General features: G+C 43.6%; 1 protein-coding gene across 3 annotated transcripts in view; it reads left to right on the top strand.

Annotated features, from left to right (window-relative positions):
• Window positions 1-16,305, top strand: part of STK39 (serine/threonine kinase 39) — a 531,280-nt gene that overhangs the window by 127,697 nt on the left and 387,278 nt on the right. For 2 of the 3 annotated variants that reach the window (XM_077447911.1, XM_077447912.1), the window contains exons 3-6: window positions 3,234-3,342; window positions 7,054-7,195; window positions 11,034-11,089; window positions 15,610-15,719. In XM_077447911.1, the coding sequence (XP_077304037.1) occupies window positions 3,234-3,342; window positions 7,054-7,195; window positions 11,034-11,089; window positions 15,610-15,719 (417 nt within the window). Of the gene's footprint in view, window positions 1-2,573; window positions 2,973-3,233; window positions 3,343-7,053; window positions 7,196-11,033; window positions 11,090-15,609; window positions 15,720-16,305 lie in introns of those variants that run through there. The other variant, XM_077447913.1, reaches the window with a different exon arrangement.

Consider the following 16,305-nt stretch of genomic DNA (forward strand, 5'->3'; position numbering starts at 1 on the left):
AACATTGAAATTTGCTAAGTTGCAGAATTGTCGCTGTCATTACTTTCAGTGTCAAATTGCTCAATCGCTCAATTCTGCAAGTGATTCTAATTTATTATTGCTGTTTTCTAGCTGGTCTAAAATCTCTTTTGATGTAAAGGGACACTTTTTGGTTGCTGTGGACAATCTCCAGTTTCCAGGCAAAAAAAACAGTATATATAATATAAAAGTGCATGAAGGACACTGAACAAAGTATTAGGGACAAAGGGGACGTGAAATAATTTGATACAGTAATGTAATCTGTAAGATGTTAAGGACATGTTCACCTTCTTAAAAACATTTTTTTGCAGGTAAAAAAATTTTTTTGCAGGTAAGAAAAAAGGCACATTTACTTTTTTTTTTTTTTGTAGGAGCCTGGAAAGCACTGCACATCACTTTTGCTATGCAGGACTGCAGATTGTCAGTGTAAGATGTCTGCCCGTACATCATATGGGTAGGAAGTTTCACACTGACAGGAAGACTTAATTAACTACCAGAGTGCTCAACAGCGCCGTGGTAGATCATCTACAAGCCGACAGCCACAAAGGATGTTGGTACTTGTAGTTCATTCATTCACAGAACTCTGTGAATAAGTGACGCAACTGTGTGGGCGGAGTTCTGCACGGATGCGTTTTTTTTAAAAAGTGACAGCTGGTACAGGGAACTTCTCCCTGTGCTGCTGTCGCACAGAGGCAGTGGATCCCAGAGCGAGGAGCAAGAACATGTTACATGTTTCACCCTAAATACGAGTGGAACATGTCACTTGTTACCAAAGGTGAACTTATTCTTTAATGCAGAGAATTCTTTAAGACATAAAACTATTTTGACTTTGATTCATTCTTGACACTTTTGTACTCTTTTGTTTCATCAATGAAGCCCACATTTTGAGTATGAAGTTACTATATTTGTTGTGTCCTCATACTGTGCAAATGGTTGGCAGCCTAAGAAAAACTGGATTCTGTGACTGTGAATGCTAGTTGTTTGCTTGGTATGCTGGCTTGTCTGTCTTAAAAGATTATGTTCATCCAAAACCCAAAACTTTTTTGTTCTTAGTTTTGGATTGAGTAGGGAAGGGTTTTTTATTGCTATCCCGCACACAGAGAGAGTTCATCTCGCTTCCTGTCCAGCTGACGTTTTACCAGGCAGAAAGTAAAGGGAACCCTCCAACAGCAACACAGACATAAATAAAAATGCTGTTGTTTAGTAAAGTAAGAGAAAGATAGAACCCCATGCAGGAGCTGTATTTCTTTACCTGTTTGGCAGAGGTCCTCTTAAAGTGGAGGTTCGGCAATTTTTTATTTTTTTTTAAGTCTACAAATACAGCAGTTGCTGACTTTTAAAATAAGGACAATTACCTGTCCAGAGGCACCCACTATGTCGGCCCCCAAAGCCGATCTGTCCCTCGGTTCTTATGGCTTCACTTCCTGGTTCCCTACTGCATATGCGCGACTCGCTCTGCGCTATACCACTGGTCCCTGCTGTCTTCTGGGTATGGGATCTATGTGCCAAATGTGACACCGGAGGGCGGGGGGAGGGCCGAACTGAACACTCCAGTGTACTAACTGGTTGTTTCTCTGGCTGTTTCTCAATCTTAAGCCTTTATATCTGTATATCTGGGCGTGGATTGTGCACCATACTGTTGGATTGCAAAATAAACAGAATTTTAAAAAAGTGTATTTTTTTTCGTATGTGTTCCTGTTGCAGATTTTCCCTTAAGCCAGCCATAGATGGTGCGATTTGCAGCGTTTCTACAGTTTGTAGGAAAGAAATGGGCTTGATTACCCCATCAACACACTGAGTGTGTTGATGAGAGAATGCCTCCCATGCTATTGTGTTCTCCCGTTGGGGGGAGGGTGTGGGGCGCTATCCTTGCCAGGAGAACACAGTGATTATTGCTAATGGCCTAAAGGGTTTGTAAACCTTCTTTAAAAAAATAAAATAAAGATCACAAACCTGCCTATACTTACCTGCTCTGTTCAATCATTTTGCACAAAGCAGCCCCAATCCTCTTCTTCTGGGGTTCCCCCACTGGCACCTGTGCGGGCTCGCCCCCGAGTCCCGCTGCTGTGCCTATTGAAGCAGACAGTGGGACTTGGCCCTGCTCCCTGACTGCTGTGTCACAGGATTTGATTGTCAGCCAGTGGCTCTGTCCAATGAGGAGAGAGACAGCAGCTAGAGCTGCTGCGCTTGTGACTATAGCTAGATCGGATCGGTTTTAGGTGAGAAAAGGGGGGGGGGTTGCAGCTCAGCAGGTTTTTCACGTTAATGGATAGAATGCATTAAGGTGAAAACCTTGAGACTTTACAACCATTTTAAGCCTCTGGCAATAATCGCATGAAAACTCTGACATGCTGGTTCTACCCAAGTTGTTTGATTGATCAACTTGGGTACAATCAGCCTGCACATACATGATTCAAATTTTGTCAGGTCCCTGCTGATCCATCCGATATTTGAACTATGTCCAGCTTTGTATTAAAGGAGCTCTGACAATAAAAAAAGAAATAACAAAGCTGCTAGCAGATGGAAGGGGTAGTCATGCAGGTGGCGGGTTTAAAGCGCAAGCCACCTTTTTTTTTTTTTCAAATGATGGCTTCACCTCGTCACTTACCCAGAGCAAGTATACAAAACAAGGACTTCACTCTGATTTTCTTGTTCTGCAATCCTCTGGGCCAGTAAGGAAGCATTACAGTATACAGAGTGCCATAGCCGGAGAACTAGCACGATCGGGAGTTCAGCAATGGAATTTTCCATATTTGACTAAGGAAAGATTTCCTTTAATGAGAAATTCCAGTATTGGAAACATTGCAGTATTCAGTGGATGAGAGCTTGATGCCCATTGGTTTGTCTAGTCTGATCTCCTAGAGATCCCAGCTCTGACTTTCTGTAGTGGATGGATACATTAGAGGGGAACTCGTTTGACTTGCTGATAGTAGCAGATACTGCTTAGAAAACTGGTAAGATTTGCAAAGAATTGTGCAGGTTACATACCAATAAAATATCTCTGAATTTCTAATTATGAATAGACAATTTTGCAAATATGTTCAGCCTATATTTGCAGATCTGCTTATTATTTTATACGTTTTTTTAACTAAAGGAATCTTCTGCTTTCATTTTATGTTTAAATCACAGATATTTATGAGAGATATTGAGCTGTCACTACTTTACATTCAGTCTGTTACATATGACTAACCCCTAATGGTATGTTTCTTTTACAGAAAGAGATACAAGCCATGAGTCAGTGCAGCCACCCCAATGTTGTAACATATTATACCTCATTTGTGGTGAAGGAGGAGCTGTGGCTGGTTATGAAGTTACTAAGTGGAGGTAATGTATGTGTCATGTATGTCAACTGACAAAGCTTTGTGACAAGATATTCTGATGACTTATGCCACGTACACACGATCGGACTTTCCGACGGGAAATGTTGGATGTGAGCTTGTTGGCTGAAAGTCTGACCGTGTGTATGCTCCATCGAACATTTGTTGTCGGACTTTCCAGAAAGAGATACAAGCCATGAGTCAGTGCAGCCACCCCAATGTTGTAACATATTATACAGTAGGTGCCGCCGATATTGTGTCAATCTCGCTGCTTCTAGCGGTGAGATTGACACCCTACGAGCTCCGTCGCGGGAGCCAGCGCAGAGCTGGCTCGCATCGGGAAAGGAAAATTTTTTCTTTTCCTTTCCCGATAAGCGTCAAGCATTGCTGGCCGGGTTGACACTGGTGCGGGGTTCCGAATTGGATTCCCGCCAATACCAGGCACTGTTTGGTATGAATCCTAAGGGAGAACTCCACGCCAAATGTAAAAAAAAACGACATGGGTTCACCTTGGGAGGCATACCAGGCCCTTAGGGATTTTAAGGGGAATCCCCTTCGCTGAAAAAAACGACGTGGGGTCCCCCCCAAAATCCATACCAGACCCCTATACGAGCACGCAGCCTGGCCGGTCAGGAAAGGGGGTGGGGACGAGCGAGCGTCCCCCCCCTCCTGAGCCGTAACAGGCCGCGTGTCCTCAACATGGGAGGTGCCTTGGGGAAGGGGGGGCCGCGCGGCCCCCCCACTCCAAAGCACCTTCTCCCCATGTTGATGAGGACAAGGGCCTCTTCCCGACAACCCTGGCCGTTGGTTGTCGGGGTCTGCGGGCGGGGGGCTTATCAGAATCCGGGAGCCCCCTTTAATAAGGGGGCCCCCGGATCCCGGCCCCCCACCCTATGTGAATGAGCCTGGTACGGCTAAGGAGGGGGCGCTCGCTCGCCCCCCTTTCCTGGCCGGCCGGGTAGCGTGCTTGGACAAGGGTCTGTTGTGGACTTGGGGGGGACCCCCACGCGGATTTTTTTCGGCGTTGGGGTTCCCCTTTAAGTCCATACCAGGCGGCGGGGCCAGCGACGTCTCCTTCGCGGGCCCCACCTACCTGGAGACCCGCTCGAAATGAGCGGACTTTTCTCCGGGCGGGAAAAGTCCGCTCATTTCAAAAGTACGGCGGACTGGCATACACACGGCCGGATTGTCCGCCGAAATGCGAGTACGGCGGCAAGATTGTTGTGCAAACCAAAATTCTAAGTCCGCCGTACTGTCTGGTCAAAAAAGTATGCCGGAGGCTACACACGGGGGGATTGTTTGGCGGACTTGAGTTTGCCGGACTTTTCCACCGGATTGTTTGATCGTGTGTACGCGGCATTACCCTGACTTCTGGGACTCCACAATAGGAGCATTGTTATGGATAAGTGAGGACAGGTGGCCTGGAAGGAAACCACCCCTCCTTAAAGGTACAGGGGCACACTGAACACCCAGCACATAGCACTATGGCAGCAAAGATGTCAGTGCGTTGCCTGACCAAAATAATCAAAATACAAACAAGTGCCCACTGCCGCCACCTATAACTGTTCTATTGCAGCAAGGAGCACTGGAAGGGCGACATATGACAAACAAATACAAGGAGATACTGTCCTCCAGGCTTCAGGCTGTCCTTCAAGCATCAGTAGGAGTAAACAGTACCCCATCATTGATTTTAACAAGAGGAGTACTGCCCTATTGTTGTTTTTAGCAGGAGGGGTAGTGCCCCATGGTTGGTATCAGCAGGAGGAATAGGACCCCATTGATGTAAGTGGGAGAAATAGTGCCCCATGATTTGTCTTAGCAGTAAGGATAGTGCCCAAGCTATGGTGTCAGCGGTAGGCATAGGGTCCCAGTAATGGTGTCATTGGGAGGAATAGTGTCTCATTATTGGTGTCATTTGGAGGAATTGTGTCCCAAAAGGGCTGGGTAGAGGCAAGCAAAGGGCCGCAGTTTGGAGACCACTGCTCTAAATAATAATAAAAAAACTCCTGCAAGTATAAAGAATGTGCACCTAGAGGTGCATAATCATACAACGGCCTACTTGTCCCTCCTGACATGGCCAAATACTGTCTAGATCTGACAGGCAAAGCTGTGACACTTCCAGGTAGTGTTGGTTTTTGCTGCTATGTTCTATATGCCAATGCATTCTTTTTAGCCAATCACTATGATGAGTATTCTCTTTGGCTAACAGGAATGTGCTGAAGGTAAGAAGGTGTCGGTGAGCTTTAGCAGGAAATCTAAAGCTATGCCTGTAAGAATAGTCTGGGTCTGCAGACAATCTAAGGTACTTATACTAGTAGTATTTTTAAAATAAATGTAAAGGGTATGTCCAGCCAAGAAGAACTAATAAAGTCGTTTTCTGATTTGGCAGCCATAATGTTAATTTGTTATAATAATCCTGAGGACACTCAGTCTCAGGATCAGAAAATAGGAAAAAGAAAAACCTAGGAAATGACATATCCTGGATGGTGGGCCTCTATAGGGGGAAGTAAAGACTGGAGGAAGTGAGGGAAGAAATGACTGGAAAGGGAAAAAAAGGGGCTCTGGAAAACTAATGGGAGAGAAGTGGAAAGAGAAGGGAGTAGGAAAGGGAGCCTAGGAGAAAAGGTAGGTAGGGAAGGGAAAAGAAGGGGCAGCTCACCGAATTTGAGCCTGAATTGCTAAGGTCACGAAACTACTCACATTTTTTTTTATACCTTTGAAAAGTTTGGGGAGAAGTGTTAGAACCTCCATCTGATTTTGCTGCTATCCAGGGCTCTATTAGAGAGATTTCCTCTAAGGTACTGTCTTGATCACAATAGTTTCACCATACAGGAAGTGAGGGAAAAATCTCCCAACAGCAATATTTTTACATGGGGATTTCACATATATATATATATGTGTATATGTGCAAAGAAAAAGTGGGCCAGGTTTATGACAGGTTGTGTTTAAGCCTCTATGATCTAGTTCGAGATAGTTGAAATCAAGGTGATATCAGAAGACCTGATATAGATAGTTGTGTGTCAGCCGAACAACTAGTATTTTCAGAAGGTGGCTGGATAAGATCCATGCTTTGAATGCAATCTTATCAATTAATCAAAGAGCCGAAGGGTGGTCATAGACAGGCAGATCCCTTCTGATAATCTACAATTGGAACAGGCCCTCCCACAATGTATTCTGCCTGATGGATAGAAACAGCACACACCCTTCCTCCTCATTCACTCTAGGACTGGTCTTACCGCACTAAGATTTGAAAGTTGGAAACTGTTTTTGAGATATAAAGAGTATTTTTTGTGGAAGGAAGTGATTATTGCCCCAATTGGAGCCCTAAAAAGCCCAAACCTTGTCTGAGGGTCACACTGGGGTGACAAGGATATCTATGTCCACCTAAAGTCCAGTCACTAGAGGGCGTTTGGACATGTGGGCACAATCCAACCACACTAAGATTACCATCAGACGTTAACAGACTGTCCACCAGATCATTCATTTTCTAACACCAGAGTGTGTCACGGAAGACTTGCAGATATACAGACATTCTCCAGTGTGGTCATAAATAGTATAAAGGGTAAACACTATTGAATATCCATAGGAATTCGATGTTGATCGGATAGGTAAGTATGAAGAGTCTTCTATTGCAGCATGCTTTTAGTAGAATTTATTTTCGAGTGACATTCGATTTAAAAAGATATGTCATTCAGATTAGAATTGCATTTCTTTTCAGGTTCAATGCTGGATATAATAAAGCACGTTGTTGGCAGAGGGGAACACAAGAGTGGAGTGTTAGAAGAACCAATTATTGCAACAATACTAAAAGAAGTTTTGGAAGGCTTAGATTATCTTCATAGAAATGGTCAAATTCACAGGTAAGTTGAAATCTTTCTATTTTGGCAAGTTAAAGTGATTGTAAAGGAAAAAAAAAAAAAAAAAACGTGTGTACCTATTTGTGTAATGGAAATGCACAGAGCAGCCCTGAACCTCCTTTTCTTGGGTCCCCCACCGGGGCTCTTGGCTGCTCCTCTCTGTCCAGTGCCCCCATAGGAAGCTGCTTCTCTGGGGGCACTTATGCATGCTCTCTCCATGCCCCGCTGCTGCATCCATTGACACAGACAGCAGGACTTGGCCTCGCCTCTTGCTGCTTATCACTGGCTGGCTCCTGGTGCCCCAGCAAAGCCAGTGAGACATGAAAGTGAGTGGAGAGGAAAGCTGCAGACATGCACAGCGCTGGATCGAATAAGGTCTCAGGTAAGTTTAAGGGGGGGCGATGGCCAAATTTGATCCATAAACATTTTTTTATCATAATACAAGGAATGCATTTAAGGCAAAAAATGTTTAGGATTTAGAAACACTTTAACACTGTGTTATGTGAAGTAAATTAAGTTAAATAAGCAATGTCTGTAGGAGAGGGTGATGAATAGTGAAGCACACCACTTCAAAATGTGTCATCCATTCCTGAAAAGCACTCTGTGGGCTCTCCTGGCCCTTTCATTCTTCAGACATTAACTCTTGGTCAGGCACTTAAATCACTTCTCATATATATATATATATTTTTTTTTTATTCTAACAATTAAAGGATTGGCTACTGGTCAGGAGCACACATCATGAATTGTGGTGTGCTGCAGTGTGTGCTACTGGGTGCCTCTTAAAATTGATGGCATCACAACACATTAATGGGCATAAGGTGAACTAACATACTTACCATTTTGGTGTCAAGGAGCCCTTGGAGAAGATGTTCCGATACTAGTCTGAACCTAAGGTATACCGCCAGGAAGCGGCCACAAAGCCGATCATACGCAGCTGAGCCATTCCCCACTGTGCAGCCATGCAAATACAAGGGGTGTGTATATGCGTATCTTCAGGACAGGGAATGGCTTGGCCGCTTATGATTGGCTTTGTACAGTGACAGTTTCTTGTAGGGATAGCTCGGGTAGGTTCGGACCAGGATCCAAACACACCTGGGCTCATCTCCATTTACAGGTATAGGTCCCCATTGACTTGAGTGATATAAATGCCCATTTAGCCAGATTGTCAAATCACCACCCCCCTATTTATGTACCAGAATGACTTCATAAGATAACAATAGCTTGGTTTTACTTTATATATGGATAGATGAGGCTAAATCAGCTGAAAGAAAATCATAAGCATTTTATATTTTTTTATTACATAAAGTCAAATCAAAAATACACAATCGTATTCAAATAGGGCGATTTTTGCTGTTGTGTTGTGTTCACTCAGAACAGGTCCATTTACTGACAGTGTTACTTGTATGACATCTGACACATCAGATTTCTCCACTTTGATTTCAGGTTTAATAGTGCAGAGAACTCTGTTTCTTGTTTTTATTATTGAGATATCCAGTCCCATACCCCTACCATTTGGTTCGATACCACCAAGAAGTATGGGTACCTCCAGTTACTAACCTCAGGGGGTATAGTATCTACCTTCAAGGAGAGTCCAGTGGTTTGGTATGTTCTTTAGGATGCTGAGAAGTTAACACTGGCAGGTTTTGGCATAAGGGACGATTAACAAGTTAAAAAGACAAATTATATAACAAATTATTTCTCACACACGGCATATGCATACTTTCAATGTCCTTGTTACCGCGGTTTGTTGACATTCTGTGACCGGCTGTGATTGGACACAGCCGGTCACATGGTAAAGAGCCAACTTCATTGGCTCTTTATCGCCAGGTTGACAAGCCTTGTCCCCGATCGCCGCTCTGCGCTCCCCACGAGGGCAATGCATGTGACCGGCTGTGATTGGACACAGCCAGTCACGTGGTAAAGAGCCGGTTTCTATTGTCTCTTTACTCTGATCTGGGGTGGGCTTCATCCCTGATCACTGGAGTGGTGAGAAGCAGAGGAATCACTACCTGTGCACTTCGCTATTCCTTCTAGAGATATGGTATGGTAAGGTAAGGTATAGTAGTTATAACACACTTTGGGGTGGATTTAATAAAGCCATCATCCTATCATGTGCAAGCAAAAGTGCTGTTTTGTTACATTTTCCTTGCACATGATTGGGTATTCTTTACAAAGTGGAGCTTCACCACATTCATTAAAAGAGAAGTATGTTTTTTTTTTGATTCATACTTACCTATGTGGATGCGACATCAGACCGATGCTGCATCTGTCCCCCACCATCCCTCTGCACTGAGAACCGAGCCACCAAACATCGCCGATGGCTCGATTCTCACAGATCCCCGAGAGGAGAGCTGCTGACCCAATGGGAGAGAACTATAAACCACTGACCGGGCCGGAAATAACATATTTTCAACCTTTAAAGGTTCACTTTAAGTGCACTTAATTAGAACTATAGGTAAAACTTTTTTTTTTTTTCATTTTGGATGGAATAAGGGACAGTTTTTTTTTGCCATCTGTGTCCCACTGGGGAGAATTCTTTGCACTTCCTGTTCCATAGCCATAACAGGAAATGAGAGGAAATCCCTGCAAATCAAGGGAATCCCTTGGGGCTCCCCCAGATCTAGTGTCCCTATTGGACAATTTCCCCCCTATTACTTTTCAGGGAGACAACCCAAAATGTGGGATTTTCTTTTTTTTCCACTCTGATACTGTTAAGCAGGACAAATAGAGAAGGTGAATCAAGGATACTGACAGCAATAGAAACAGACATAGTTTCTAATCTCTCTCCTCTAAAACTAAAAAAAAAAGTTTTGCCTTTAGTTATACTTTAAAGCTCATAGATGTGAGTTGGTTCTTAATGGAAAGGCACCATGTCTTGTGAGCTACATTGCTATTAGGTGCAGAGCATGACATCACTGCAACACCTCTTCACCCTGTCCTATCAGAGAACACTTTTCATCCATTGAGAAAATGCAAAGTGATTTCTGAATGGTGGCCGTGCTGAGCAGGTGACCACCTGTGTTCACAATGCAGACACAGGGTCTGGAAGTTGGTGGAGATCATTGGAGTAATGGTGTCTATTACAGTGATTTCCACCTTCTAGAGGGATCCCACAGGTATTGTATATACATATATACATAGGTCCTAGCTATGTAAAAATATCCATCCCTGGAATTCTTCCTTAAGCACTTGCTGACCGGTGCACGCCGATATACGTCGGCACAATAGCAGCAATGGGCAAATGGGCGTACCTGTACGTCCCCTTTAATGGCGGGGCTAATGGGCGCTCCTTTTTTTTATAGTCCAAAAAATAAAAAACGCAGAGATGATCAAATACCACCAAAAGAAAGCTCTATTTGTGGAAAAAAAAGGATGTCAGTTTTGTTTTGGTGTAGCATTGCGCGGCCGCGCAATTGTCAGTTAAAGCGACGCAGTGCCAAATTGCAAAAAAGTTCTCTGGTCAGGAAGGGGGTAAAGTCTTCCGGGGGCCAAAGCGGTTAAACTACTTCATTTTTTCCCTGAGCATTATATCTTCAGAAAAATAAGAAGGCAGTGGACAAGACTTTTAATCTACATTAATAAAAGCAGTATATTGGGCTTATTTTATTTGGTTATGATTGACCTGATGTGAATCATGGCAGAGTAATATTATGATGCAGATCAAAGCCTGAACACATTTCTTAATCTTATTTCTTCTGTGAGTCACACGCAGAAAACTGGGCTCTAAAGCTATTGAAACAATGAGTTTTTCTGTCAATGCAATTAACTAAGAGCAAACTTCGTCTATAAGAAAGAAGTGTTCTTGTGCAAAATGACAATTCTTTTTATTCTCTCCTCTCAGGGATTTAAAGGCTGGTAATATCCTTTTGGGAGAAGATGGATCGGTACAGATAGCAGGTAATTTAATGCTATCCAATGCTATCTAATGCTATCAAGGAAACACTGAAGTCAGAACATTCACTGTGTTCACTTAAAGCAGTAGTAAAGTCTGCTCTGTGATTTCTGTCTACAGGTAAGCCCATAATAACCTGTAAGTAAAATTAATATTTCCTAAACCTGCACCGTTTAGGAGATATTCACACTGGATACAGCTGGCGACGTCTCCAGAGCATGCGCTTTGAAGGTCAGGCATACTGTGCTGGACCTTCAGAGCTCCGTGCCGGAGCCGAGGGCTTCTCTGCGCATGCGCAGGAGTGATGTATTCGCAGCTCCAGCCACTCATACAGCCTGGAAGGAAGACCAGGTGAAGATGGATCCCTGCCAGCGGTGACAGCGCACTACTGGAGGGCTTTGTTCTAAGGTAAATATTTCATAATGTGCTAGTATGTGATGCATACTAGAACATTATGCAATTGCCTTACAGAAGTTTTTTATTTTTTTTCACTGCCACGTTTAAGGCCGCTTTAAAAGCTGAAATGTGGGCTATGCAAATGTGGTTCAAATACAAGAGACGTGTAGTCTTTCTTGAATTTTGGTGTCCGTTGTGTATATTTCCCAAATCTGTGCAGTAATCCAGAAGGAAACAACTACTGCATGTTGCCTCTGTGCAGGAGTTTCCGATGTTAAAGTAGAATTCCAGCTAAAGCCTAACTAGTCTTAAAAATGCTCCCCCCTCTTAACACCTGTACTAACTAACCTGTGTAAAAAAAGATGTACTGTATATACTTACCTATTTTCAGCCCGCTCCAGTCCAGTCACATGATCCCCTGTGTCAGTCTGCTGCGGCTGCAGGGGAATGGAGAGAGTGCCCGACAATGGAAAAAATGGGAGTAATGGTGTCAGCCTCTCCTCTGCAGCCACCACTGAATGACATAGGGTAGCCAGATGAAAATAGGTAAATATATACACCTTTTATACACAAGTTACTTAGCATAAGAGTTGGGAAAGGAGAGGGACATTTTTAGGACTAGTTAGTCTTTAGCTGGAATTCCAAGACCAATCACTACTACTATCTCTCCGTGTTCAGGGTGAATGGTCTTGTATCTGCCCTCCCGTCGTTTTCTGTAGGCAGCTTGTAGGTGGTGGACCTGCTGGGTGCCTCTAACCGCTCTGGTCTACCAAACCATGCCATATGCAGAACTGAGGTACCTCCAAAGATAAGGAGAAAAAACGACACAAAGGCCGCCCTGGGAGGGTTCCTTATGGCAGCACTCAAAAATTCCACTCGCCTGCTCGCATTTTGCAAGTGGATTTTGAGGGCTGGCAAGGGACTGGGGCGGGGGTGAGCACCGACGGTAGGTTGTATGGGAGTCCTTCTCTGAAAACTCGTGGAGGGGAAGAGAGCAGAGCAGGCGGCCGGATCTTCAGAGCGCAAGGAACATCACTAGTGGCTTTCATATCAGTATCAGAGTGTTTCCCACACTCGCTGTCACAAACAGCTCCATACACTGGTCTCGAGACTTTGATAGACAGATCACATGTGACAATCCCGGGAAAAGGGACATGTATCAAAGTTCCCAGGCCAGGGGGCACACTGCTATTGAAATGAAAGCTGTGATGTTGCTCGGCGCTCTGATCATCCGGCCAGCAATCCTCTTCCTCTCCTCTTGCGCGGTTGTGCAATGCAGTACCCAAACAAAATTTATGTTCTTTTTTTTCCCACAAATAGAGCTTTCTTTTGGTGGTATTTGATCACATCAGCGTTTTTGTTTTGTTTTGTTTTTTTGCCCTATAAACAAAAAAAGCAAAAATTTTGAAAAAAAAAAAGCAATATTTTTTACTTTTTGCTATAATAAATATCCCTCAAAAAATATATAAAAAAACACAAACTTCTTTCCCAGTTTAAGCCAGTATGTATTCTATATATTTTTGGTAAATAAATCGCAATAAGAATATATTATTGGTTTGCGCAAAAGTTATAGCATCTACAAAATAGGGGATAGATTTATGGCATTATTATTATTTTTTATTTTACTAGTAATGTCGGTGATCAGCGTTTTTTTAGCGGGACTATGACAGACAGATCGGACACTTTTGACACTATTTAGGGGACCAGTGACATTTATACAGCGATTTGTGCTATAAAAATGCACTGATTACTGTATAAATGACACTGGCAGGGAAGGGGTTAACACTAGTGGTGATCAAGGGGTTAAATGTGTTCTCTGGGAGGTGTTTATAACTGTGGGGGAAGTGTACTGACTGGAGGAGGAGAGAGATCACTGTTCCTAATATCTAGGAAAAGACGACCTCTCTCTACTTCCCTGTCAGAATGGGGATCTATTTGTTTACATTGACAGATCCTCATTCTTGCTCTCTGTGCAGTGATCGCGGATAACCAGCGAACATCACAGCCACCGGTAACGCGCATCGGCTCCGGCACCGCACCCACTGTATCTATTACATGAACTGACGTACAGTTACGCCAATTCGCATAATAGAGCCAACCTGCAGCAGTATAATGACGGCGGCTGGTCGGCAAGTGGTTAAAATTTCACATGCTCAGACCAAGTACTATTTAGACAATGAGGACACTAGCGATGAGCATTTGGTAAATGAGTAGTCGTCAGGCATTGTCCCCAGTGTCAGTCTTAAATGCAAAATATTCATGTTTGATGGAAGAAAATCTTTAATTTCCTTAGACATTTAATATATTCTTTTTTTTTTTTTATCCAAGATGGTTAGAGCGGAAGAGCACAACCATTAATAACTACCGTATAATAAATATGATTTACAAGAGCTGACAGAAAATAGGAGTAATTGAAGCTAGAATTAGGTTTTGTGCTTTCTCGAATTAAAGTGCAATGGATAGTAGGGGAGGTTGTCTAGAAATGAATTCCTTAGGACTTTATTGAGGAAGACTTATTAGGAGACCCCAAGTAATTTAATTCCTTGGAGAAATTTGAGCTAGAATATACAGGACAGGAGAAAAATGACATAATAAGAATAACGGACAAAAATGTTCTTTCAGTGTATTACTGATTTATATAATTAGGAAATAGGAAACTGAGAAGAGATGTATCATTTATTTCAATTTAAACATGAATTGGCCCCAGGGTTCCACAGGTTCTTAGATTACTGACTGGGCTAAGACAGATCATAGAAAAATATTTCAGAACATGAATGTGCGTCCTATTCCTCTGTAATAATGGTATATTGTTTTTACACTCATCTCTATGTGACCTTGGCTGTCCTGCTCCCGTTGCCCATTGTTTGGCTCAAGGAGTCATGGAAGTTAGATACTATGGTTCATGGTCATCCTACAACAAGAGAATACCCATACACATCCATGGCATTAGTTAACTGCAATGAGAAACAGCCCAGGGAATTGCAGTAATTTCATAAGCAGAAGCCCTTTTCCTACTTGTAAAACTCCCACACTCCCATAGATCAGCATTTTTTTACATTTTGTTCATACATTTTTTAGCTGCTGCATTGCATCATGGGACTTATAGCGTAAGTTCACCCAAAAGGGGAAGTTCTGCTTGTTTGCCTTCTCCCCCCAAACTCCACTTTAGCATTTGGCACTCCTTCTTTTCCAGGGGGGTTTGTGGGTACCTGGTTCTGACAGACAGGTACCTGCTCCCACTTCTGCCCAGATCGCTGCGGTGATCCAAGCGGAAGTTCACCCCCCTTCCTCTTCTCCCACAACCTTCTAGGACCTGTCTGCGGGACCTTTCACAAAGCGTGATGCGGCTCGTGCATGCTCAGTGTGAAGGTGGCTGCTAAGAACCTGCAGCCCAGTGTATGAAAATGCTGGACCCATGGACAGGTAAGTATCCTTATATTAAAAGTCAGCAGCTACAGTACTTGAAATTTTTAGGGGAGGCCGAAGCTCCTCTTTAACGATAGATAGATATTTAAACCATTATTTGCACTTTTATTTACTTCAACATGTTTTTTCCTGGGATTCCCAAATCTGTTTTGGGGACTCGGTTATTATATTCAGTTCCCAGTAAAACATGGCGGAGTAACTAGATTTCAAACTTGGGGAGGTCCAAGGTAAATTATGGGACCATGTTTCAGGGACCCACGCACTGTTGCACACATAAATTAACATTTTGTGTTGGAAAGATAAGTTCCTTTGTTGTAACTGTGCGTGTCAAGTGTACCCAAAGTACCTCTTTAAACTGTCAGTACTGTATACTACTGATATTTGTAAGTGAATTGTTGCGGAGTGGAGACCTCCTAAGGTCTAGGGCAGTGATGGCGAACCTTTGCACCTCAGATGTTTTGGAACTACATTCCCCATGATGCTCACCTATACTGCCGAATGCATGAGGAAATGCCTGGGAAATGTAGTTGGCGAACCTTGGGTGCCAAGGTTCGCCATCACTGGTCTAGGGTTGTGGACAGGTCACCATCAAACCAGACATTGAAATCTTTTATTGGAAATTAAGGATAAATATTGTTGTTGGTAAACATTGATTTATAGATTGTACTCATATATTTAATCACGTATATTTCTTTCTTTTCAGATTTTGGTGTCAGTTCATTTTTAGCAACAGGTGGTGATGTCACCAGGAATAAAGTAAGAAAAACCTTTGTTGGCACCCCCTGCTGGATGGCCCCAGAAGTAATGGAACAGGTAGGCATGGCTTTTGTTATATAGCACTAGTTTGCACATGTGACTGTGTTGCTAGATTGAAAAGAGTAGATGTTAGCCTGTCCAGTGTGTGGAACCACGACATGCTTTACAAGCATACACCACTTTTAAGTACCGTATATACTCGAGCATAGGCCGACCCGAATATAAGCCGAGGCCCCCAATTTACCACAAAAAAACTGGGAAACTTATTGACTCGTGTATAAGCCGAGGGTGAGACATGCCTGTCCATCCCTGTGTGTCCGTCCATCCCTGTGTGTCCGTCCATCCCTGTGTGTCCGTCCATCCCTGTGTGTCCGTCCATCCCTGTGTGTCCGTCCATCCCTGTGTGTCCATCCATCCCTGTGTGTCCATCCCTGTGTGTCCGTCCATCCCTGTGTGTCCGTCCATCCCTGTGTGTGCAGCCTTGTGTGTCCAGCCTACCTGTGTCCCGAGCCTGCGTCCCGAGCCTGCGTCCGGCCTGCGTCCCGAGTCTGTGTGCTTCTGCCATGCCAGGATCGCCGCTCTTCTCGTCTGACAGACGGCGTCGGCGCCTCGGCGGCCATTCCACTGTTCAAAAGCCGCGCCT

Source organism: Lithobates pipiens, unplaced genomic scaffold (genome assembly GCF_037356315.1).
Source record: "Lithobates pipiens isolate NorthernLeopardFrog02 unplaced genomic scaffold, aLitPip1_a1.2 Scaffold_22, whole genome shotgun sequence".
Classification (NCBI taxonomy): Eukaryota; Metazoa; Chordata; class Amphibia; order Anura; family Ranidae; genus Lithobates; species Lithobates pipiens.